This window comes from Monodelphis domestica, chromosome 8 (assembly GCF_027887165.1).
Source record: "Monodelphis domestica isolate mMonDom1 chromosome 8, mMonDom1.pri, whole genome shotgun sequence".
In the NCBI taxonomy this organism is placed as follows: Eukaryota; Metazoa; Chordata; class Mammalia; order Didelphimorphia; family Didelphidae; genus Monodelphis; species Monodelphis domestica.
In genome coordinates this window covers 22228446-22254594 of record NC_077234.1, presented here as the reverse complement: position 1 = coordinate 22254594, position 26149 = coordinate 22228446, and the positions used below count along the sequence as shown (strand labels likewise).

General features: G+C 54.6%; 1 protein-coding gene across 2 annotated transcripts; it reads right to left on the bottom strand.

The window, feature by feature from the left end:
• Positions 1–420: 420 nt before the first annotated feature.
• Positions 421–25259, bottom strand: NMD3 (NMD3 ribosome export adaptor). Of its 2 annotated transcripts, none has more exons than XM_056808068.1 (16): positions 25181–25259; positions 24818–24874; positions 23401–23535; positions 19453–19549; positions 16015–16095; positions 15214–15342; positions 14636–14726; positions 13188–13266; positions 11919–12015; positions 11024–11141; positions 8828–8973; positions 6992–7104; positions 6353–6425; positions 6033–6139; positions 1450–1520; positions 421–710 (listed from the first exon to the last, which is right to left on the bottom strand). In XM_056808068.1, exons 2-16 carry the CDS (start codon positions 24859–24861, stop codon positions 580–582), a joined length of 1512 nt encoding a protein of 503 aa, XP_056664046.1. In that variant the 5' UTR covers positions 24862–24874; positions 25181–25259; the 3' UTR covers positions 421–579. The 2 variants fall into 2 exon arrangements, with proteins under 2 accessions (XP_056664046.1, XP_056664045.1); XM_056808067.1 differs by having other exon boundaries at positions 25078–25232.
• Between the last annotated feature and the right edge of the window lie 890 nt (positions 25260–26149).

The window sequence follows — 26149 nt, the reverse complement described above, 5'->3', positions numbered from 1 at the left end:
ACTTTCATCTAGTTCTGGCCACAACTGGGACTGCCGTGGGGCATGTGTGTGACCCCTCTGAGCTAAAACGCTGCTTTGTGGGCTTGGGGGTAAAGAGCTGAAGTCAGGGAGCTCGGTGGGGCGTGATTCTCCCAAGGTCCAAGTCCCAGTAAAAAGGCAAAGCTCATCCGGGAGGGAGGGGGCTGTCCGGAGGGCGGGGGGCAATCCTGGCAAATGCCACGAAGACTGGAAGTCACCAAGGGATAAAATAAGCTCACAGGCAAACCCCGGGAAATGTGAACAGTGTAACAGATGGAGAACGTGGCTGTTTTTCCCCCCCAAGACATTTTTTAGAAATTTTTTGTGTCCAAATAGAAACTTCCCCCCCCAAATTTAAAACCATCATTCATTTTATTTCACTTATGGCACACGAGTAAGCACTCAATTCTACTTGAATTTATTTCAGCTTCAAACCTTTCCTTTTTCAACGGCCTAATATTTTCCAGAAACCATTTCAGAGCATGAAGGGTCTTGGCGACCCCCTCATCTGAGTTCTCATTTTCCAGATAGGGAAACCGAGTCTAGGACCTGGCGGCGTCATCAGGCCATCATCGCTGCCCCTTCTCCACCCGTGGCATCCTCAGCGATGTGAAGGTCCTCCAGCATCTCGGCCAGGCTAATCCGAGGGGCCCCTTCGTCATCTGTGTCGCTCTCCACGGGGATGGTGGAGGCTGAGAAATGAGGGAGAAGAGGGGACAGTGACGACCCCGACTCCCCACGCTATGAGGCGAGTCCCAACAGCCTCAACCCAGGTCGTCTTGGGAGCGGCCGGCCGGAGCCTCCCCCTCCCCCCGACCAGGACTGCCACGACCCGCACCACAGCCATCCCGGACTCAAGGGGGACCCGTGTACACAGCCGGCCTTCTCGGGATCTTCCTGCTCTCCAAACACACGTACGAAGGGCAAACATTAACTAGAAGCACCTCGGAGGACCCAGACTGAAACGGTCCAGGTCCGAGGGTGCCGCCCGGACAGGAAAGGCTGAGCGAAGGCAGGTGGATGGATGGGGTGGAATAGCGTCAGGAATGACGGAGAAGATGGTCTCAGGGAAACCGAGGAAGACGACGAACGGCGCCAGAGCAGCCCCGGGACAAGGGCGCGTGGCCACATTTACACCACCACGAGGAGCATCCTGAGGCTGCGAGCTGCGACCAGCATCAGGACCACCCTCGCTCCAGAGGACCAACGGCGGAAGCCCCGACAGAGGCCTGGGGCGGCCCAAGCCCTCTTTTGGTGCTCGGGGGAGATGGGAATTAGGCCTTTCCCAGGAAGGGGCAGGAGGGAAAGGGGGAAGAATCAAAGCCAGACCACTGAAAATACTCATAAAAGGGGTGAAGGAAGGCCCGGCATCAGCAAGGCTCGAACCCTGCCGGGACAAACCACAGACTGTCTACAGACGTCGATGCTCACCTTTGTAAATATTGACGTTCTTCCTGATGGCCTCGTCTTCTTCCAGATCTTCCAGGAAGTCCTGGTATTGCCTAGAGAAGGAGATTTGCACAGAGTAACTGAGCCAGCCATTCTGCGCAGAGACAGCCGGCGCTGTGAACCCAAGAGCTGCGCCCCACACGGGAAAAGACGTTCTAAGACTTCAAGGTTGAATGCAGGAGCTAAGAAAGGACCAGATTTTACTTCCGCCTCCAAATGGCCAATAAATGTGTGGGGAAGAGTCAGACGGTCAAGGGAAGAAGAAAGGCAAATCCACTATGCCTTCATGGTACGTGCTGCTGCCCAAGTCCCAGGCTGATGTCTCATTACCTCCTCACCGATAAAACAGGCATACCAGCTCCTTCCTCCCAGGACGGTGGTAAAGACCGAACGACATGATCAACACGAAGCACTCCCCAAAGCTCAAAGCCATGGGTAAAACGCTACTGATTGTGACGTGCCGTGCCCGTTTGGAAGCATGTCATGGGACAGGACAGCTATGATTAGCTGTGGGACCCTGGGCAAGTCACCAACCCCCACTGCCTACGGACTTTTCTGTCATGGAACCAATACATAGTATTGATTACAAGACAGAAGGTAAGAGGAGAGAGAGAAGGGGGGAGGGAAGGGAGGGGAGGGAAGAAAGAGAGACAGAGACAGAGACAGAGAGAGAGAGAGAGACAGAGAGACAGAGACAGAGACAGAGAGAGAGATGGAGAGAGAGAGAGACAGAGAGAGACAGAGAGAGACAGAGACAGAGACAGAGACAGAGACAGAGAGAGACAGAGAAAGAGAGAGATGGAGAGACAGAGACAGAGAGAGATGGAGAGACAGAGAGAGAGATGGAGAGACAAGAGAGACAGAGAGAGAGATGGAGAGACAAGAGAGACAGAGAGAGATGGAGAGACAGAGAGAGACAGAGACAGAGAGAGACAGAGACAGAGAGTAACAGAGACAGAGACAGAGAAAGACAGAGAGGAGAGAGACAGAGAGACAGAGAGGAGAGAGACAGAGAGACAGAGAGAGACAGAGAGAGAGAGAGACAGAGAGAGAGAGAACGAGAGAGAGAGAGTAACAGAGACAGAAAGAGACAGAGACAGAGAAAGACAGAGAGGAGAGAGACAGAGACGGAGAGAGAGAGAGAGTGAGCGAGTGCTTCTGGCTTCCGCACTGCATATTAACCACCATGGCACAGCAAATACACACAAAATATTTCCCTTTAAACTGCAATGCTGTTTACAAAACAGGGGCCACATGATCCCTTTCTACTTCTTCATATTCATTTGGACAATCAAAATCGAACGCGCGCCGATTCAGGCAGGAGACGCCCTCAATGCAGTGCGTGCCGTCCCGGCTGCTCGCACACCCGGCGCTTGGCTCTGGGCCTGTTTTCCCCAGGACGGCTCTTCTGTCCACAGGGCTGAAGCCTGGCCCATCGGGCCCCTCCGAGCCGACGGCCGGCCGGGCTCTCGCTCCGCCACGGAAGTCGATGCTCGACGCACGCCCTGAGAGGAGCCTCCCCGGCTGTGGGGAGTCTGCACGTGCGGCCGGCGAGGCAATGCCTGACTCCCCTTTGGCCTTGCCCGTGGCCCGGCCCGGCTCTTTTGCTCTGGCCTTGTCCGTCCGTGGAGAAGCTGCGCCTGTCAGGGAAGGGTTCTGGGCTTTGCTGCTGACGATTTTGTGGCAATGCGGCCCGCGAGTGAGTTAATCCAGAAGAGCCAATGGAGGAAGCCGGCCCGGATGGGGGAACACGCCCGCTCGGACAGGCCTGGAAGATCACTTCTGGGAGAAGCTGCCAGCCTGGAAAGACACGAGTGGCCGCCCAAAGATCCACCCGCGTGGGCTGAAGAGGATCAGGGCGGACAGCTTGTCAGGCAGCCCACGAAGACTAAGAGCCCCCGTCGGGTGGAGGCCGCAGGCTGGGAGGGAGCAGCCAGACAGGAAGCTGCCAAACCGGGCGCTGTCTGGGGTGCCACTTCGTCAGGTGCTCCTGGGCGCGGCCAATACATCTGTTGCGGCCCCATCGTGAGGCAGAATCGGGCCCCCCCTTTCCACACGCGTGAGGACGGCAGGCTCGGCCCCTCTGCGTGCTCCAGGCGCTCCGTTCTTGCTGTCAGCCTTGACGAGGCCGCATCGAGCCGGAGAGCAAACACTCGGGAGCCCGCCGTGAGCCGGCGGCTCTCTGCGTGACCGTCGTCACTCCCTGCGTTCCTCACATCAGTCGTCATCGTGGAGCCGACGCCGGAGGGCCCGGCGAGGAAGGCCTCGCGGGGAGACGTTTGTGGACATAAAAGGAGCCGAGCAGGAGCCGGGAAAGGAGTTCTGAAAGCCCAGCCTGGCTCGTGTCCCCTCCCTTCGGGAAGGGCTCACCCGGGACCCGCTTGATGCGGAAGGCGGACGCGGCCCATCCCAGCGGCGGAACGTCGTAGATGGAAGCCGACCAAGCCAAGAGCGAGCGGCCCCCGGTGGGGTCAGGACGCCCCGGCTTCCCAGCACAGACCAGGTCCAGCCCCACCTCCGGGCCTGGTCTTCGGGGGCCGCCACAAACCATGCCCGATCCTGCCCCTGCCCACTGCCATCCTCAGCCAGTCCCCACGTCTAGGGTGCCCCAAAGGCCCTCCTGCTGAGCCACGATCTAGCATTCAAGGTCCAGAACCCACGGCTTCCTCCTCCTGGAAGCCCACCTCAAACCAGCCCACCTCCAGGTCCTCCCCAGGCCCCGAGAGCTGGCCTCCCCCTCAGCGGGCATCCGCAGGCCTCCACATCCCTCCCACCCCTCCCGGGTCGGTCCTCCCAGACGCCGCACGCACTCCGGCACCTACAACGGCGCCCAACGACGCAGAAGGAATCCTGGGCGGAAATAGCGATTCATCTCCTGAACTGAAATACGGGCCTGCCCAAGTCTGAGACCCACCAAGAGCCACCTTCAAGCCCGGAAAGACGTCCGGCCCCGGGAGGGACAGCGTCAGGCAGGGCTTCACTGGGCCGCTCCTGGTGAAGCGCCCGGGCCCAGAACACCCCAAAACGCCCCCCTCGGCCTGTGTCCCAAGTCACCCTCCGCGGCAAGCCGTGCCTGCATGAGGAGGGACGGTGGCGCACGGACCAGCGCGACGGCGCTTCTGGTCTCAACTCCCTCCATCACTTCTAACGGGCGGCCCTTCTCAGCCCAAAGTTCCGTTTTCCCTTCAGAGGAAGCCGCCCAGGAGGCGAAAGCGGCCCAGGAGGTGGGCAAAGCCTCCCAGTTATCACCGAGGTCAACACCAACAGTAAAACTCTTCCCAGCCAAGAAGCCACGGCTCGGGGCACACAGCAAGCCAGGAGGCTGGAGGCTCGGCCTGAGCCCAGGGGCCCTCGGAGCCTCCACCCCCTCGTTTGTGAAGCGGCTCAGACACCGTGTGTGCCAGCCCCGCAAGGGTGCCTGGGAAGAGCGCGTGCAAGGACGGCTCTCCTGGGCCTCGTCCCAAGCGTCGAGGGAGCTCTGGGCGGAAGGGACCCACCGAGCCTAGACCTGGGCCTCCACCGCCCGAGGTTCAAGGCAACGACTCCAGGCGAGTCTCTCTGTGCTCTGTCACATGGGGTCCCCACAAAACCTCATTCTGGAGGAAGCGTTTCACCAGAGCCCCGGCGCCATCTTGGTTTAGTCTCTAGCCCAGGCCTCACGCCCTGGTTCTGCCATTCCTCCGCTCTGACCTCAGACACCAGAGCCTCATCATGCCATCGGGAGGGAGCCCTGGCGCCATCTTGGTTTAGTCTCTAGCCCAGGCCTCACGCCCTGGTTCTGCCATTCCTCCGCTCTGACCTCAGACACCAGAGCCTTGTCATGCCGTCGGGAGGGAGCCCTGGCGCCATCTTGGTTTAGTCTCTAGCCCAGGCCTCACGCCCTGGTTCTGCCATTCCTCCGCTCTGACCTCAGACACCAGAGCCTCATCATGCCATCGGGAGGGAGCCCCGGCGCCATCTTGGTTTAGTCTCTAGCCCAGGCCTCATGCTCTGGTTCTGCCATTCCTCCGCTCTGACCTCAGACACCAGAGCCTCATCATGCCATCGGGAGGGAGCCCTGGCGCCATCTTGGTTTAGTCTCTAGCCCAGGCCTCATGCTCTGGTTCTGCTATTCGTCCACTCTGACCTTGGACACCTGAGCGGCTCATAATACCACAGATAGAGTGTGGTCTCACCCCAATGAGAGCCAAACGGCGCCATGAAGGGGGTCTCGGGCAGGCTGGGAGGGGGGACTATCCCCACACACAAGGGAAGAGCCCTCTCTGGGAGCCCTTCTGCCCCTCTTCCCACATCCCCAACTCAAGGCGCCCTCCCTCCGAGAAGCCGGGCCAGAGGACAGGAGAGGGGGTGCAGCTACACTCCCCAGGGGGGCAGGGTCCAGGGGAGACGGACCCTGAGCCCGTGGCCCTGTCTCCTTTCCAAGCCTAGGGGTCAAGCGAGAGAACCCAAGCAGAGTTCCCAATCTGGCAAGTGCTCCTTAGGGCGCCCGACCACCCCCATCTCCGGGGCACCCCAAGCCCGGGCTTCCCGAGGCTCCCCTCCAAGCAGACCCCCACACCACACACCTCTCATCATCGGTGTCCATGGTCTCTCTGTCCCTGTCCAGCTCCTTGAGCTTCCAGTTCCTGCGACGCTGGCGCTTGGCCCGATCGTAACTCTTCTTAATTAACACCTAGAGCCCGAGGAAGACCCCGCAGTTAAGCTGGGAGGCAGCGAAGGCCCAGGAAGGCCCAGGACAGGAGTCGGGTCCTCACCCTCAGCTCCCTTCCACAGAGCTGCTCGACAGCCGGCCTCTCTAAAGGAGGAGCCCCCTCTCCCCCGGGGTCCCACCTCCACTCTCCGGAATAAAGGACAACGCGGAGGCGGGGGAGGCCCAGCGTCTTACCACGTCGGGCATGTGCTGGCTGGGCATCTTGTTGGCGTACTCGTCGTTCACGTTGCAGTTGGCCAAGTCGAACCTGAAACGAGACAATGAAAAATCAAACGAGGAGAATCTTCTTCCTTCCGCAGCGGAGAGGACGAGCGCGGCCGCTCTACGAGGGGGCCGGAGTCTCCATCTTCTCCTGCTCTCATTTCCTCTCTCTCACTCTTCTGCCTTTCCTAAATAAGCTTCCATAAAGTCGTCCTGACGCGAGGAATCGATTTGGTGACCACATTTCCATGCCTTTAGTCCAGCCTTTCATTTGTAACCCTCACAACCTACACGAGGGCTCTGAGCAAAAGCCGGCACCGCCGCCGGCTCCTTCTGCATTCAGAAATTCAAACAGAAATGGGGCCACAAGAAAGAAATATCAGGCTGTCCCCGGGTCAGGGTGCTTGTTTGGCCTCTTTGGGGAAATGAAGGGAGCAAAGCCAGTTCGCAGAGAGCCCATCGTCCTTCCCCACCCACTACAAGTGAGGACACTCTTCCAGGGCAAATTCTGCCAAAGAAAAGTGGGAATCTAAGCCGGCCCCCCAGGCTCGCAGAGCGCCATTCCCGACAGATGCCTGCAGAGACCCTGAAGGCCGCCCTAAGAGGACCCACCCCAGCACCAGGTCTCCGGGGCTCAGGAGGTGGCCCAAGTGCGTCCGGCAGAAATACTGATGGTCCGTGTTCATCTCTGAGGTTTTCTGGACCCAGGCCTCGCCAAGCAGGTGCTGGAGGGAGGAAAGACACAGGTGGGTCAGCGGTCCAGGCAATACTGACTTTCTCCCAAAGGAAAGAATATTTAATTTGCGATGGAAGTACCCTGTGGAGCACCTACGGCAACGCCGCCCTGCCCACAAGGCCTTCCCCTCCGGTGGTCCTGCCCACGGAATGCCCCGGCCTCCGGCCAGCAAAGAGCGTGGGCACAGCCCATCCCCACACCCAGGCCTCTAAGCCCCAAGAGCTCGGCCAGAGAACGCCTCTCCAGGGTGCTTTAAGTCCTAGTTTGGAGAGCCGAGCAGCTCAGTGGACAGAGCCAGGCCTGGAGAAGGGAGGTCAGACACATCCCAGCTGGGTGACCCTGGGCACCACCACCACCCCCTCCACTACACACAGCACTGATTCTGATTCTCAAGTGGAAGTGAAGGGTTCAAACCCAAACTCGAACCTCATTTGCCCCCCCCCACACCCGTGTGCCCTGGGATCTCCCGAGGGAACACAAGCTTCCTAAATCTCGGATCTCTTTGGCCTTTCTTTTGCCCGTGTGAATTTTAAAATTATTCCACCCTAATCAGACCATACTTTAGAAGATTTGATTTAGCTATTTCCTGATCAGTAACAATAAATAGATACTTGGACTAACAGAATCAGGTCTTGGAAACCCTGTATTTCTCCACCCTCCTTAGTTTAACACGATTAGGAAGGTCTGCACCAAACTCAAGATTTAATTATCTGAGGAGATGGCCTTCAACAGACACGTGCAGAAAAAGCAGACAAACCCCTGGGCTGTCCTAAGTCAAGCTAAGTCCTCATTGGTACAGATGAGACGCAGGAAAGTGACGTAAAACCGTCCATATAAGGCACGTCACTTCCTCTCTCTTCTCTTTCCCTGGAGAGGCGACTCTGGCTGAGAGTGTGCTAGGCGTTCCGACAATCTTGGAGTGGTGGCAGTTATTTTGTCAGTGTCTGGAGGTGAGTTTGCCCTGGAGCTGATTTCAGGTTCAGACATCTTGGCTTAGTCCTTTCCTTTTGGAGTTCAGCCTGACTCCTTCCTCCTTCATACTCCAAAACCTTATCTCATCTCTCTGCTCAGTACTAGCCAGGTGGGGGGAGAAAACCTACTCCTTTCCTTCCTCCTTCTCCTTAACCTCCTTCACTATCAATTAAATCACCATTAAATTTCCAGCTGACTTGGGTGTTTCATTAGGACTTTATAAATAAAATCCTTGGTGACCAAAATAATTACATTCAGTCTCAACCATAATTCTAACCATTACACCCGGGGCCTGGCCCACAGCAGGGAGAAGCTGTGAGCAGCAAGCCGGACCCAGAGCTGGGAGGGAGGAGGGAGGCCCGGAGCAGTGACTTCCCACCACCCCTCCAGAGGATCCTGAGCTGAGCCGGAGGGACGCGGTGCTCGGGTCCTGCCGCCTCTGAGGCCTCGGGGAGCTGCCAGCCTAGAGCTGGGGCCATGGCAGGCCCTTGAGATGGGAATCTCCTCCGGGCCCAGGGCTCAGCCAGGAGGGGCCTCACCGCAGGGTGAACAGACCACCCGCCCCGGAAGAACCCGGGTCACTCCCAAGAGCTCAGGAAGGTGTAGACACACCCAGAAAGCACCAGGCTACTGACTGTCTGGGCGATGACTCTCTTTAAAAGGCTCCTGGACAGGCCTGGGGCCGCCGGCCGTCTCCCTGCCAGCACGTGGAGGAGTCGCTCCTGGAAGGAGGGACTCACCTTGTTTGACCTGGTGCCGGCCCCCGCCGCAGCCTTCTGATTATGGACGACGCTGCACTCCAGGACAATGAACTCCTCCAGCTGCCGGGGGTGGCACAGGCTGCTGAACGGGTACCGCCAGTACGTGCTGCCGTCGATCTCGGCGACTGGGTGAGAATGAGCCAGTGTGAGGGGCCAGGCCTGGGGGCAGCCCATGAGCCTCCTTCTCCCGGAGGGTTCCCCGGGCAGCCCGTGCTCCTCCTCCTGGAGGGTTCCCCGGGCAGCCCGCGCACCCCTCCTTCTCCCGGAGGGTTCCCTGGGCAGCCCGTGCTCCTCCTCCTGGAGGGTTCCCCGGGCAGCCCGCGCACCCCTCCTTCTCCTGGATGGTTCCCTGGGCAGCCCGCGCGCCTCCTTCTCCCAGAGGGTTCCCTGGGCAGCCCACGCGCCTCCTTCTCCCAGAGGGTTCCCTGGGCAGCCCGTGCTCCTTCTCCTGGAGGGTTCCCCGGGCAGCCCGCGCACCCCTCCTTCTCCTGGATGGTTCCCTGGGCAGCCCGCGCGCCTCCTTCTCCCAGAGGGTTCCCCGGGCAGCCCAAGCACCCCTCCTCCTCCTGGATGGTTCCCTGGGCAGCCCGCGCGCCTCCTTCTCCCAGAGGGTTCCCAGGGCAGCCCGTGCACCCCTCCTTCTCCCAGAGGGTTCCCCGGGCAGCCCGCGCACCCCTCCTTCTCCCGGAGGGTTCCCCAGGCAGCCCGTGCACCCCTCCTTCTCCCGGAGGGTTCCCCGGGCAGCCCGCGCACTCCTCCTCCCGGAGGGTTCCCCAGGAGCCCATGCTCCTCCTCCTGGACGGTTCCCCGGGCAGCCCGCGCACTCCTCCTCCCGGAGGGTTCCCCAGGAGCCCATGCTCCTCCTCCTGGACGGTTCCCCGGGCAGCCCGCGCACTCCTTCTCCCAGAGGGTTCCCCGGGCAGCCCGCGCACCCCTCCTTCTCCCGGAGGGTTCCCCGGGCAGCCTGTGCTCCTCCTCCTAGACGGTTCCCCGGGCAGCCCGTGCATCCCTCCTTCTCCCAGAGGGTTCCCCGGGCAGCCCGCGCACCCCTCCTTCTCCTGGAGGGTTCCCTGGGCAGCCCACGTGCCTCCTTCTCCCAGAGGGTTCCCCGGGCAGCCTGTGCTCCTCCTCCTGGACGGTTCCCTGGGCAGCCTGCGCTCCCCTCCTCCTCCTGGATGGTTCCCTGGGCAGCCCGCGCGCCTCCTTCTCCCAGAGGGTTCCCAGGGCAGCCCGTGCACCCCTCCTTCTCCCAGAGGGTTCCCCGGGCAGCCCGCGCACCCCTCCTTCTCCCGGAGGGTTCCCCGGGCAGCCCGTGCACCCCTCCTTCTCCCGGAGGGTTCCCCGGGCAGCCCGTGCACCCCTCCTTCTCCCGGAGGGTTCCCCGGGCAGCCCGCGCACTCCTCCTCCCGGAGGGTTCCCCAGGAGCCCATGCTCCTCCTCCTGGACGGTTCCCCGGGCAGCCCGCGCTCCCCTCCTTCTCCCAGAGGGTTCCCCAGGAGCCCGTGCTCCTCCTCCTGGACGGTTCCCCGGGCAGCCCGCGCTCCCCTCCTCCCGGCAGAGGGGTTCAAGCCTCGGCACATGGGGCAGGGGGAGAGCGGGGCCACCCCAGACCCTTCCGGCACGACGCGGCTCAGCCCAAGCCGGTGGAGCAGCAGAGGGAGGAGGGAGGCCCGGCGGGTGCTCCCGTGTGGTTCCTCAGGGAGACGCGCCCGCGGCCCTCCCTTAACTACTCTGCTCAGGAAGCCGTCCAGGCGCAGCTTCTAAAGACGAAACTCAAGTCTTCAGAGTCGAGGCGGCCCAAGAGTGCGAAGAGCGGCCTGTGCGGTCCGCGGCTCCCCCAGGAGGGCGGCTTTCCCATGAGCGGCTGCCGCCATCAGCCGAGGGGCTCCCGTCGGCCATAGCGGGGCCAGGAGCCCCGAATGACGGCAAACACGACCCAATTTCAGCGCGAGTTCATGGAACGAGACGTCTCCATGAGAAAGCGTTTGGGGACGACAGAGACCATTCCTAGAAACGCTATCAAACGATGGGGGGGCGGCGCGCTCAGCCCACGCCCTCGGCCCAGGGAGGTTCCAGGCCGCCGGGCCACAATTCCTGGTTCTAACAACCGCGTCTCCCGCCTTGGGGGGCCCCATGCCGGAAGGGCGCCCCTCCCCCGCCCAGCCTCCGACTCACTCTGCAGCGTGCTCGGGTCGATGAGGTGGACGGCGCTGGTGACGCGGATGCACACGCAGATCTGGCTCATGTTGCCGAGGCTCTGGGCCAGCCGGGGGGGCAGACACACCACGTTGTCCTGAGCAGAACCAGGAAGAAGCCGGGTGAGCCCAGAGTGCCGGGCCAGAGCGCGGCCAGGACCTCAGGGAGGCGCCACAGGTCCGAGCCGGAGGGAGAGGCGGCGATGGGGCTGGAGCCCCTCCACGAAGGGGACCTTCCGCCGCCTCGAGGCTCCCAAAGCGCTTCCCTCGGGCCAAGCCGCTCCGACAACCCTGTGACCCGGGCAGCTGACGGGACTCCAGGGTCACCCAGGGAAGGAAGCGCCTGAGGCAGGACCTGATTTCGGGTCCTCCTGAGCCCTCCGTCACTGCCCGCCCGTGCTGCAGGGCCCAGGCAAAGCCCGCTCAGACACCCAGAGGAGCCCCGCGATGGGTCAGGGGAGAGTTGGGGGCCCAGGGGGCCGGGAGGCCGACCCAGGGCTCCGCAGAGCCCCAGCTCGGGCAGAGACGGCAAAGTCCCAGGCGCCCAGAGGAAACCGCTGCGCTGCCCTCTGCTGGCAGAGCAGCAGGCCAGAGCCCGGGGCTGGAGGATGAAAATTAAACTCCAAGCCAGGCCCACCACCAGGGAGCTTACAGAGGCTGGCCGGGGGAGGAGAGCGAGTTCAAATCCCGCCTCAGATGCTGGCCGCCGGGAGACCCCGGAAGGCTGCGTAAAAGTGCAGCTTTGGCCAGCTGAGGCCGGAGGCTCTTCTTCCTAGGCTTTATCGGCCCATTAATGCCGGTCTAGCCCAAAGCCTGGAGGGAGGCTTGTCCAGCCCCGCAGTGGAAAGGGCCCTGCCTCCCTGCTCTGGCCTCACCTTGCAGATGGGCACGATCTCCACGGAGAAGGTGCTCTTGTAGTTGTACGTGTTGCTGTGGACGTCATGAGAGATGAGCCTCTGCGAAGATTTGGATCTGAAATGGGAGATCAGAAGTTCAGCTCACATCCGGGCCGCCTCACCTAGCCGGGTGGGGTCAGCCCCCGCCCCCCCCCCAACAGGCCAAGGGGGGGAGGGGGGAGAGAAGACGCAAAGAACGTCGGGGCACAGGATCTGCTCGGCGCCGGGGCACCAGGGTGGCAGGATCAGGTGAGAGAAGCCCGCAGCCGCATTAAGTCAGCAGGGCTGTGAAGAGTCTTCAAGCCACAAAAGGGGCGGGGACACCCCAGAAAGAACCGCGAGTCCGAGTTTACTGTGGTGGGTGAAGCACAGACAGGCCTATGCTTAAGAGATCGCTGCATGTGTGTGCAAGTGCGTGTGCACAGGCGTGACAGTGCATATATGCACACCTGTGCAAACCTCGGACAGCAGTGTATGGGCAGCTGAGGAGGGCTGTAAACAGGAGAGGCGGGACTAGGAAGCAGGGGCGGGGCGGGCGAGGAGGGCAGGAAGTGGGGGCGGGGCAGACCGGAAGTGGGCGGGGCTGAGCCCTGGGGAGGAGTGGAAGGGGACCAGACCTGGCCTCTGGCCAGGTGCAAGAAGCGAATCCACCTCCCAGATCCCAGTCACCCAGGGTGGCTGGGCAGCACAGCACAGCTGGAGCTCACCTCTGGGGGTCATCAGCATGGAGATGACCACAGAGCTTGTCCAGGGCACCGCTGAACGGGAGGGAGCACCCGCAACCTCTTCTCCAGAATCCTCCCTGAGGGCCCCTCCCTCCTTTCCTGGCCCCGGGCGGCCCTGCCTCCAGGGCTCCTCTGCTCCCACTCCCTCCCTACAGCCCATGGTCTTGCCCTTTCATGGGCCCCATTTCCTCCATTCCCAGGGCTCAGTCAGCTGTCTGGCCCAGGTAAGGAAGCTGCTGAACTGCCCACTCTCCTGGGCCTGCCCTGCAGAGCCCCTCACCATCCCCCACCCCGGGCTCACACCCTCCTATCTCTGCTCCAGCTGGCTCCCCAGTCCCAGAGAATCACCCAATCCCGAATGCCCTCTACTGGCCTTTGCTGGCTGCACTGGTCAGGACTGCCCGGCCCTTCCTGAGGGTGTCCCTGCCTGTGCTGGTCCCCACATCTCCTGGGACTCTCAACAAGGGGCACTTCAGACTGGAGGATCTCCTCCACCATCATCCTCCCCACCACTGGCGCCTACCTGGAAGGGACTGTGCACTGGAGAAAGTCCACCATCTTCTGGGCATGCTGCTTCTGGGCATAATAGAAATCCAGGCCATCTTAAAGGAAAAGGGAAGCTGCTATGAACATCTGTGACTGCTTCAACAGACAACGCAGGGGAGAAACCCTTTGAATTATAGAACACATGAAGGGTCCACAGGCTCTGCTCACAACAACCTTGTGACCAAGGAGGCTCATCATTCCCATTTTACTGACGAGGAGAGGGAGGAAAGAGGCGGGTGACTCATGCAGGATCACTCCTCTAGCAAGTCCATAAAACAGAACTGAACCCCAAGTCTCCAAAGGCCAATCCCCCACTGCACTACCCAACCCCACCCCAGTTTAAAGGACAAAAGCCCTATTTTCTCAAAGGTGGGGCTGCCATGGAAGCTGTACTAACACTCCACCAAGAGCTCTGCCCACAAGTAAGCCCAGGATGTCCCAGAAGACAGCAGGGCCTTCTTGGCCTTCACACACCTAGAAAAGACAGTTAAATGCTCTTCCCTCTGCCTGCTGGACACAAACCCCATCCCAAGAGAAGTCTGCTAGACCCTGGAGGCCCTCAATGAATTCCTTGCTAAATGGGCTGAGTCTATATATAACAGGGTCTATGGGTTCCTTCGGCACTGAGTGTTAACAGGCCTGTTTGCAAGGGACAGTAGGGAAGTCCCTGGCTGAAGCCAGCTCAAACTCCCTTGACTTTGCCAAAGTCCCTTGATCACTTAAGTCTCAGTTTCCCCATCTGCCTTTTTGGAGCCTGCAAGTTCACCATCACTACCCTGAATGTGCTCCTTCTAATCACATCTTTAAGAAGCAAAGACGGCAGCGGCCCCAGCAAGCGCTATCCTTAGCAAGAGAGAAGGCACTTGTAATATAGAACTATGACTCAGAAAGCCCCAAATGGGCACTGATAAAGTCACATGAAAACTCTAAATGGCATCTTTTAATGTCTTACCATCAATACAAAAGAAAACATGTTTATGGGGCAGCTCTAGGAAGCACCAGGCCTGGTGTCAGAAAGTCTTGGGTTCAATTCTGGCCTCAGACACTTCCTAGCTGGGTGACTGAGAAAGTCACTTAACCCCCACTGCCTAGCCCTTACCTGTCCTCTGCCTTGGAATCAATACTCAGTATCAATCCTAAGACAGAAGGAATGGGTTATTAAAAAATATTTTTGTTTGTTTAGACTTGTGCACTGAAGGGTTCATGAAAATGCTCTGGGGTGTCCAGAACAAAGCAAGAAGGCAGATCTTTTCCCCCTTGAAAGGTCTTTTCCTTTATTCTCCTCCCTTCTTTCCCTGGTCCTTCACAAATGACAAATGGAAGGAACAATGTCTACAAGGGAAAAGTCATCTTTGATTTATGAATCTGGAGTGAAAGTTCAAATTTCATTTAAATTTCCCAAATTCAGGCTAATCCCTGACTCACCGTGAATCTCCTTGATCCGAAGTGTGTTCTGATGCGCTCGATGTTTCAAGATCAGCTGCTCCAGATAGTAGAATGTTTTTTTGTGTAATGTCTAAATTTAGATCCAAAAAGAAGGCGAGATGATTAAACCCAAAACAAACTTTAAAGAGCAAAGAGCAAAAAAAAAAAATTGCATGTTAACATAATGTGATCAACAAAATACAAACAACATCTCAATCCTTAAGTCTCAAAAGAATGTAACAGGTCCTGAAGTCACCTGTGGTGCATCTTCAAGGGAGAAAGGGCCCAGCCAGAGACAAGCTAACAGATGATCACTAAAATGCGCACCTCCCTCATCCCAACATCTTGTGGTCCGGATTTCTTTCTTTAACCTTTACTTTCTGTCTTAGAATCAATACTATGCATTGGTACCAAGACAGAAAAGCAATAAGGATTGGGCAACGGGGGTTAAGTGATTTGCCCAGGGACCCACAGCTAGGAATTATCTGAGTCCACATTTGAACCCAGGACCTCCTGTCTCTAGGCCTGGTGTTCTCTCCATTGAGTCACCTGGCCACCCCCACCTTCCAATTTTTTACCTTTTGCCTGACTTGCACCACAGCTTTCCAGAAGTCCTTGGCCTCCACCCTATGGCAAGCATCACACATCTGAGAGTGAACCACGTACTCTACTACAAACACTTGTTGAAGAATGGCACCATTCATCACCTAAGGCAAGAAAAGCAGCCGTTTCACCCATTTATCCCCAGGGTGGGCCACCTCTGGTTCAGAACCTAAAGCCTCCTTCCCTGTGGCTCCAAGATGTTAATGCCTGAAACGCACCTAGTCTTTGCTAGCTCACCATGTCATTAATTGAAAATCTGTTCATTTAAGTGCCTTCAGAATGTATTCAATATTAATTAAGGATAAACTACTCAGATTTAACATCCTATATGTAGAAAATGGTAGATTATATGATCAAAAAGGTAAAAAGATATAGTGATTAAGCCCCAGATGTCTTACGCATTAACATTTCAAAGGCTAGCAAAAATTCTTAAATTAAAGTAGTTTCACTTGGGAATATAGTCTTTGAAGAAGGATGAGCTATATATAATTCAGCTTTGGAAACGGAGAAGGTGGGAAGAGCAATCTTCAAAAGAAAAAGGAAGGATCCCCGAGCTGAGCTGAGCTGATGTTTTCATTTTAGTTAGAAAAACCCTCAGAAGCTGATCTAAGCCTCCCATCCTCGTTCCTGCGTCTGCTTCCCCTAAGAGGCCAGCCAGATGTAGGGGTGACCCCAAAACGAGAAGACTAATAATGACGGAATTAGCATTGTCTCCATGGGAAAGAAAAAACCTCTGCATCGCTCTCTCTGAGGACTTGCCTTCCTGCTTAATTTACCTCTTTCTGGATAGTCAGCTTAACCTTAAGCCGCTTGGAGTGAGGTTCAGTCCAGACAAAGCCGGCTTCGATCAGTCGCACCTTCAAGAAGACAAATAAAAGCGTGAGCAGCTTCCCCAACCCCCTGGGCCAAGCTCCAGATCCCACAAGAACTGACAAGGCCACGGGTCCGCCGGGAGGCCACGGCGTCCTGGGCAGGCAGCAGAACCAGCCAGGCAGCCAGGCTCCACTGGCAAAAATCCCACGTTAGCACAACAGACCCGATCCAGACCACAACGAGGAGCGCTTACCAAGGGGAAGAAAAAGGCATCTTCTCCCTTGGCGCGGTCTCACCATCCAAGGAATGGGAAGCACGCCTGAGATCACCCCGGCCTTTCTTGCTCCTTCTTGGAGAGCTTGGCCGGGTTTGTTCTGAGCCCTTGGAGCGAAGGACAGGCACGTTTCCTGGACTGAGCTAAGGGCTTCCCGAGGGCCCAGCACAGACCCAGACCAGCTGGGCTCCGAAAGCCAAGGCCGACGCTTTTCCATGACCCCACAGCCTCTCCTACCAGAGAAGGGAGTCAAAGGAAGGCCCCGAGAGCACCATTTGCCCCTTCCACGCAAGCCAGAACCGGGGACCAGTCGCTGACCCTGTGGGCAAGATGGCCTCTGGCTGGGCTGCCAAACGGTCCCAAGGAAAGCCTCGGGATCCCAAGGGGAGGGCAGGGGCTCCTCTGCCTCATGGGCAGAGGGCTGCCAATGCCACTGGAGGTCTGGCCGCCAAGTGGCAAGATGGCACGAGCTGGAACAAGCCCTACACGGAGCTGACACTCTGCCGATGGCAGACTGACAAGCACAGGCTAACTGGGGCTGAAGTCATCCACCCGGGAGCGTGGAGGGGGAGGCCCCTCCGGGAGGGAGCTCCTGAGCTAGGCTGTGACGGAGACAGGGCCCTGGGAGAGCGCCGTCCTCTCCGGAGGCCGAGCCGTGTCCGGAAGCCCTACTTTGCCCCACTGTATGAGGAGCCGTCCGAGGAGAAGCAGAGGCGTCTGGGCACGGCACACTGAGGGGAGCACGCCGACGAGTTCCAAGCCACTTCGGGCCCAAGGAAAGCCTTTTTAGTAAAGGGCGGGATGAGAAGGGGCCGGACGTCGCAGGCTTGCAGAAAGGGGTGGAAAGGAAACAAATCCACAAGTAAACGAGGAGCAGGCCAGCCAGCGCCTACAGCCTACTGCGGGGTTTTCCATCAACGTGTCCCATTCTCTGCGCTTCCGGCACGACACCTCGAGACCTTCGGGTCACAGCAAGTCAAGAGGCCTTCTTCCCCATGTCCAGCTCTGCTTCCTGGTGGAGCGGGACATGGCAGGAACATCCTGCTTTGTGGCAACGGCCGGCACTGACCATTTCTGTTAAGAACAAAAGGGACCCAAAGCCAAACGTCCCTGTGCCGCCCCTCCTGACAAGCGTCCGTCTGGCCGCTTGCCTGTATCCGAATCTTATAGTCTTCGGCGGCTTCATCTACACAAGATCTCGGATGACCCGTCCAGGTTTCCGGGGATGCCCAAACCTGATGGCTGCCCTCCGATCCATCCTCAAACATCCTTGGCTTGCAAGCTCTCATGCCAAGCTCTCCAGAAATTCTGTGTTTATTGCTTTGGGAAATGAAGTTACGTGTACGTTGGGATAATTAGTCAGGAAGACCCAAGTTCAAATCCATTCTCAGAGACTTAATAATTGTGACCCTGGATAAGTCACTTATCTTGTTTAAGCTTCAGTTTTACCAAATAGAAAATGGACCACCAACAGCACCTACTTCAGGGAGTCATTGGGAGGGCCAAATGAATCATTATAAGGCCTTTCGCAGCACATAGGAGGCTTTTCAAAATACTTATTCCCCAGGTGGCAGCTAGGTGGCCCAGTGCATGGAGGACCAGGCCTGGAGACAGAAGGTCTTTGGTTCGCCCCTGGCCTCTTCCTGGAGGCTTCCTAGCGGGGTGACCCTGGGGGAGTCACTTCACCCCACGGTCCAGCTCTTCCTGCTCTTCTGCCTTGAGACGAGTCCTGGGAATCAAGTCTAAGACAGAAGGTGAGGGTTGAACACTAAAAAGGGCGCCGCTCCCTGCTGACCTATGTAAAATGGAGATCTGAACCCCAGACTTCAGTCCCCAGAAGTCCTGGGTATTTCCCAGAATTCCCTATAATCTGACCTGAGTCTCCACCTGGGCGAGATCACAGGAGTGTTTGACTGGCAGCAGCGCCTACCTGGCCCTCTTCCGTTTGCAAGGATGTAGTGAGCAAGCTAAGCGCGGGGGTTTGAATGGGCTAATCCGCCCGAGGCGTGCGGTTTTCTTGCTTGTCTCCTCTTTATTCCTTGATTTCTAATAATCCTTCACAAACCTCATAAAATATAACGTTCCTATTACTGGAGACTAATTTAATTTTTACACTAGGTGGGCATCTCTGTGCCCCACTCTCTGCCGCAGGTGCCGGGGCTGCAATGACCAGCCCAGCCCCTTCATGTCTGGGAGCACCAGGAGCCCGGCAGGAGGGAGGCTGCTGGCCAGCGCCCCGAGCTCCGGCAGCTCCTGGGGAGAGCTGCGAGGCACCCACCCCTGAAGGGCTCCCGGGCCTCCGGCCACTGGGCCCTGGGCAAATCTCAGCACCGGGACAACCCGCTGCTTCCGTCTCTTTTTGCCTGATTTTGTCCAATAGCTGCCCAAGTTCCACGTCTTCATCTCTGCACTCCGTTCAGCAATCCGGCTGGCCCGCCCCGAGTTCAGTTCAGGCGGCCAGTTCTCGCACTCGCCACCCCTCTAGCCTTGCGTCATGGGGACAAAAGCCTGATGGGGCAAGACAGGGGCAAATACTCAAACTGAGCGCACTGATCCCGAGGCCAGCCCTGCACGCCTGAATCTCTTTTAGCCTAAGAGAGTTTGTATGAATTCGGCTTTGCCGGAGAAGAGCAAACCTGTGAAATCTGATTAAACGTAACCTGAGCAACTGCAGAATGCCCGGAGGCCAAAGTCACTGAATGCCGCCCCTCATCAAATCCACTTTGTCCTAGTTAGCAGCAAGCATTCCTGAGGCCCAAGGCTCTCTGGGCATGGCTGCCAAGGGTTCGAATGACAAGCTTTAACATAAAAGCCCGCCTTCTGAACAGGAATTGAATAAGACATCTGGAACGAACTCATGCAAAGAGCAAGTCGAGCGACATAAGTTTAAAGAAGCAAGCCGTTTGCGAGGATAAAATGTTAAAAGATACCCTGCTTTCCCTTCTGCATTACTTCAATGCTTGGCCAAGAACCCCACCCCAAAAAGCTCCCAGCAAGTCAGAAATCTAGACCCGTGCATTACTGTGTCATCCTAAAGTGCCTCCTTTTTACTCTGGTTTGTCCCCTGCTATGAAGAGCCTTGCAAGGTCTGATCTGAACAGCCAGTCCAAGCAGCTCATTAGCTCACCTTACTTAAAGAGGCCTTGATCTTTTTCAAACACAAAGTCAGAAGTTCCCTAGACTCTAGGGCACACTGTATCCACGTCCCTGGAGGCTGAAGATACCTGCAAAAAAAGAATACATTATGAACATGCCTGAGCAGACGCGCATCCTTAGGACAATGGGCTGCAACATCTCAAACAATTTCTAGTTCCCAGGATCATCGATTCAGAAAGTTGCCAAACAGAGTACCAAAACAAGGGAGTTTCAAAAATGGTGTTACATTATAGCATCTCATGATTTATATTCAATTTATACATATAAAGAAGACTGCTTCGGCTGAACAGATGGAAGAAACCAACAAGAAGGTTCAACGGCTGAGAGGGCGACGCAGCAAAGCACTGTGGAGTGCTCAGGGCGTGTTGGAGCACAAAAGACAACACAGCCACCCAATGCAGCTGAGGAAGTCTCCAGGTGTAACAATTTTTTGTGCCATTGGACCCAGGCTTCCAACGCCGAGAGAGAAGGACTGTCTCTGTGCACCAACTTTTCCACTTAAATCTCCTTCACACACAAGTGTCTTTGTGCACAAAAACGCACAAAGACAATCGTCATCCTCGGTTACCAAGAGACTACTTCTACATACATATAAAATATTTAGGATGCCGTCATGTAAAATGTTATCTTGAGGAAGAACCATTTGAGCTGCCTTATATAACTATGTACCCCAAACAATTACATTTTATTTTATAACTTCCTTTAGGTTCATGAAGTAAGGCGCTCCCGAGTAGTGATCCTCAGAGAACTTCCCGTTAGTGACAGAGAAGGATGATCTCGAATTGATACCCAAACGGTTTCTGTGTAAGGAGAACTTTCTCAAGCTTTAGAAAATCGTTTGTTCCCTTGACAAATACTTACCCTGTTCATGTGCTAAACAAACATCAGAGAGCACCCAAGAGTTATGACAAATGCCTAAGAGGCTTTTCCATCCTCGTTAACCAATCCTGACTCCCCTCTGATAATGAGGAAACCCACCAAAGGTCGCTTTCATATTTAACAAGAGTTACACCTAAATTCCTGACACATAAAATAATGTACACCATCGTAGGCCTGGGGAGAACGTGCAAAGATGCTGGGTCCTCCCTCATTTTGCAGACTGGGAATCTGAGATCTGAGCCCCGGGAGAATCACTGCGTCTCTGCCTTCCCCACTCCCACGTCCACCCACCAGCTTGCAGCAGTTATTTTACTAAAAACAATGCTTTCGCAGAACTTAATTTTAATTTCATGAATGGGATCATATTTCTCGTGACGCCAATTTTACTAATTTAACAAATTAAAGCCATTTCTTTTTCATACGACATCAAAAGTATAAGAGTTAAAATTTAGGGGGAAGCTGGGGCAGGTAGAAATTAGTTTCTCTCTGCAAGGAATATTATATTTTTAGAGGTTTATTAAAGGTTGAGAATTTAAGAAAAATACAAGTAAGAAAGGCACGTGCCAGGTGGGCCGAGAGGCCCAATTCAATTTCATTCACATCATGAGACCCGTCTGCTTGCCAGTGGAGACCTTTTATATCATAATTTGCTCTCAGCCCAGGTGAGAATTCAGTGAGATTACAAAGCATTCTGGGGAAGTGGAGCAAGGACTTCTGGGGATTGAAGTCCTAGATTCAAGTCTCCATTTTTACAGAGAGTGGTGATGCAGGCAGACCTCTCAAGGAGCCACACGGAGTCGTAGAAGAAAACCTGCCCACCCTCTCCAAGGCTGGGGCAGCCCTGAGTCAGCAACGATGGCAAGGGACAGAGAGAAGAGAAGACGGTGCTTTGTCCTCGATGGCTTGGCTTTCCAGTCAGAACCACCATTCAGATGAAACCACTCAACGCATAGCCTTAAAAAAAGGCCAAGTCCTCCAGGAAATGCAGAAAGTCCCACTCAGGTCCAGAATCACACCCTGAAGCCAGACCCACTAGTCCCAAACTCCCTCAGTGGGAGACCGGCTCTCGGTTCTCTCACCTCACCCAAGTGAAGACAGGCAAGACAGGCAAGCAAAATGTGCTGGGAACACATCTTTCTCTTGCTATTTAAGAAGCTGGAGATACCCACTAACCAAGAGCAGGGGTGAGTGGCTGACCTCCAAGGAGTGGCCAAAGAGAAACCACGAAAGAAAAGAAGCTTTGAGGCCAGGCCATGCTACCTAGGAAGCAGCAGGTGTTTCCATCCATCCCCAAGAATCATGGTGGATACAAATGTAGACACACAGATCTATCTATAGGTGAAGAACAGCTGTGGGACTGCTAAAAGGAAAAGGATGTCTGTACAAGTATCTTTACAGCTGCTCTTTCTGAGCTCGCCAAAAACTGGAACCAACAATGTATCTTATCGGGAAACAGCTAAGAAAGTAGGTATGTTCTTGAGTCATTAAAAAATGATAAAATGGATGATTTCAAGGGGGATGAGCCAGATCAAAGTTAGCAGACAAAGAACAACAAACACCTTTGAAAGACTAGAATTCTGACCAACATAATAGGAAACCAAAAGTCAACTCCTGCCAGAGATATAACGGGCTTCAAATGCAAACAGACAAGCGTGTTTAGACAGAGCTGATGGGGAGATTTGTCCCACTAGACTCTGCAGCTGTGCATTGAGGGCTTTCAGGTGTTGTTTTGAGGGGGGGGATGGCTCAGTTAGGGACAGAAGGTAGTGGACAAACTAAGAAAATTAAGTTTTCATTACAGAAAAGATGTTATTAGGAATTTAAAATTACAGTAAAATAATTCTCGTTACAACGACAGCCATTCTGAAAGCTGAGGAACAAACCCTTTTCTCAAAGATAAGATTTTTATCAGCCCAAGTTCTCTCACCACTGAAGCTGATTGCAGCCCCTCTTGGCTTTAGGTGAAATACTCCAGCTCAACACTGATCCCCAGGCCACTGACGGATCACTGAGGACACACTCAAAGCCTTGCCAAATCATAAGCAAAATCTGATCCCTGAATATCCATGTCCCCAAAGCCAGTCACGGGGGTATCTGCAGCTCTCGGAGTCTGTGCACTCATGGGGAGCTCATCACTGGGAAACCTTAAGACTCCTGCAAGATCCTATCAGTCTTGGTACTCAGCCTCATCAGGTAGAGCCTGAATTCAATCATCACCTAATGAGAACAAAGAAAACTGTCTGGCCCCCAGACATCTCACTTCCCACCCTGCCCTCATTTAGAGCTCCTCAGCCAAAACTTTCTCCTTCCTACCCCTATAACCACCCTCAAGCTTTCTTTTGAAGTACTCTTTCCCCATTAGATTGTAAGTTCCATGAAGGCAGGGGCTGCCTTTTTTATATTTGTATCTCCAGCACTTAGCTGATTCAGTCTTCCTGACCCCATCTGAGGTTTTCTTGGCAAAGATAATGGAGTGGTTTGCCATTTCCATCTGGTTCATTTAACAGATGAGGAAACTGAGGCAAACCAGGCTAAGTGACTCACCCAGGATCACACAGCTAGTAAGCACTGGAAGCCAGATTTTAATTCAGAAAAATGAGTGTTCCAGGACTGGCACTCTATCCACTGTGCCATCTAGCTGTTCTTACAGTAGGTACTTAATAAATGTTTATTATTGAATATAATAAGAAAAGTTAAATGTTTTTTAAGTACTGAACACATCCACAACTTGATACAAATGTCAACTGTTCCAACTAAAAGTGCTGATTATTTTCATTTCACTTATATCAATTAAACAAAGAAAAAACAAAAAGTCAAACTAGTGGTAATAACTAAATTGTTCCTCTTACTATTCTGTTCTTATCTACTCTCAAAAACATCAACTTTATTAAAGTCAAGAAAAAACACCTTCATGCTGACCTTAATTTACACTAGAAAAGTGCACTGTAAAATTTGGACTTCCTGAGTATCTGCCCCAAAACTTAAGGCTTCTTTCGCCCTGGATGAAAATCTGAAGGTTAAATAAGTTACAATGTCGTACCTTTCACACTGTTTGCAGAAGTGAATTGAGACTTGCTTGGGGATCCCCTCACTGATGTCCACTTGTGTCCGCAAACAGGCCACGCACATGTTGGCTGGATTTGGGGGGATGGGGACGCCACACTCGCAGCACAGGCTTCAGGAAATGAAACAAAATTAAGCAAAGTCCAGATCTCTCAAATAGGACATGACAAGACATCTTCCAAGGGGCTCAATTGGCACTAGCACCCTCTTTCGGACATTAACTCATCCTCAAGAAATTGCTTTTAAAAATAATGCATTCATTCTATATTGGCACTGAATGAGAATAATTGCCATCAGTCGGGGACATTCCCCCTAAGAAGTCATTTCATTTTACAGTCCAACTGCAAAAAAAAGCACTCCGAGAAGAAAAAGATTTTAGGCAGACAACAGAAGCGATTCCACTTGTCCTAGACCTAGTATGTCTGTTCATCTGATGTGTCCCTCATTGGAATGGGAGCTCCTGGAGGGCAGGGACGGTCTTTAGCACAGAGCCTGGCACACAGTCGATGCTTAATAAATGGTTACTGACTCAAATAGTTAAGAGATGGGTAAAGCCATATCTTATGCCACTGAAATATTTTTAAGATTGGAAATCTGAGTACAAGCATTCTCAATTTTCCAAAGGCATGTCAGCACACTCATGGCAAATTCAGGGCTGAATCCAAGCTTAAGTACCAGACACAGGCATGATATTGGTTTATTTTCTGTTAATTTAGTTATTTAACAAACTAATCTCTGCATTTCTAAATTCTATGTTCTCATCCTCATTTTTTCTGTTGTGGTCTATTTTTCAATAGTCAAAAGTATCTATCTAAATGGGAGTCAGGGAAGGGCCTCAGTAGATAGAGTGCCAGGCCCAAAGTTCTGGGTTCAAATCTAGACTAGACAGTTCGAATTTGGTGGCCCTCGGGAAGTCACAACCCCTATTGCCTAGCCCTTGCCTCTCTTCTGCCTTGGAATCAATACACAGTAACGATTCTAAGATGGAAGGCAAGGATTTAAAAATAAAAAGTAAAAACAAAAAATAAATAAAAATAAAAATAAAAAAGCCAAACTCCGCAATCCTCGCTGTCCAACACTTTTAAGGGCTCTCTAAAAAACTTAAACTAAGCATCCCACCAAAGGAATCTCAAGTAGACCCAGATGGCCCCCAGGCTTGTCTCTCCGAAAGGCAAGACTCGAGCTTATTTGTAAATAGTTTCGTACCACGACAATCTCAGGTGCCAAAATTGAGAGAACTGTCAAAGTCTACATATCCTCAGGGAACTACTCTGAGACACTCGCTCCTTCCAGCCCTTTCCTGACTAGCCTTTTGACAGGTGAAACTGACGCGAGGAAATTGACAGGGAAACAGGCAGTGAAATTGATCAGGTGAACCACATCCCGTAACTTACACGCATCCCTGGCTGCTCACAGCTGGGCCCTTCATGTACTCCATGGTCCGCAGAGCCCTAAAGAAGAGAAAAGAAGGGTAGGGTCGGGATAAAGGGCGCTTCCTGGGCCCTCCCCAGACCCCGCAGCGCCTCCGCCTCCTCCTGTTCCCAGGCCTTCACCGAGAATTTGGGGTCACATACGTGCCAGCCGCTGGGGCCTCAGTTTCCCGCTCTGTAAGGGAAAGTGAATACCATCCCCTCCCCCGCCTGGCCTGCCTCACCCTCCGCCCCCAGAGTTGGATCGTAGCCCGGAGTCCTTCCTCTCCCCGACCCTGATCTGCCGGTCTCAGGCCGAAAAGTTTCCCAGCACCTCCGGATACTCACACGCGGTACCGGCACCGCCGCTTCCGGAAAGAAAGTCTCGCGAGAGCATGCACGAGAGCGCACGAGAGTTAAAACTTGACTTTCTTAAAGGGGCCAGCGTGAGAATAGAGGGGAGGACTAAGGGAGTAAAAGTAGGAGGGGAAAAGCGGGTGGAAACGGGTGGAACTGGGTGACGGGTGGGGAGGCGGATTGAGAGAATAAGGAAGATAGAGGAAGGAGAAAGGGTTTACTCTCTCTATAGTAAAGAGAGTACAGCTAGGTGACTCAGTGGATTGAGAGTCCTACCTGGAGACGGGAGTCCTGGGTTCAAATACCTGGCTATGTGTGACCCTGAGCAAGTCACTTAAACTCTCTGCCTAGCCCTTACCGCGCTTCTCTGCCTGGGAACTAAAGCACAGTATTGATGCCAAAACAGAAGGTCAGGATTTTTTGTTTTTAATCTCTGCCATTCCCATTGACTCCCAGCACCCAAACAGTACAAACAAGTGACAAGTTAGCCCAGCTACTACGGGTCTAAGATTGCTTCATTGTGCCCCGTAGACCTCAGCCTCTGAGACAGAAGGGTCTAAACCCTCCCCTGGGCATGGGTCAGAATTCTGAAGTGTCAGTGACTATCCCAGGGTCACACAGCTAGCACCTGAGGGAGCCACTGCTCTCCTGTCCACCACAAGCCCCTCCAGCAGCTGAAGAAGTTTGACACAATCCTGTGGTTTTTTTGTTTGCATAAAACTTTGACTTTAATATTTTTGCATTTCGTTATTTACAAAGCAGTTTAGAAATTACAATTATTTACGCTTGGAATGGTGGAGCACCATAGCTAGAAGGTACCCTTAAGTGTGATCTTTTCCTAGAATTCTTCCTCCCCCAGGATCAGTAGATCCTGGGGGGATTTCTGGGGCAATTTCAAGTGTCTAGTGTGATTTTTTTTTTTAAATAAACCCTTACCTTCCATCTTGGAATCAGTACTGT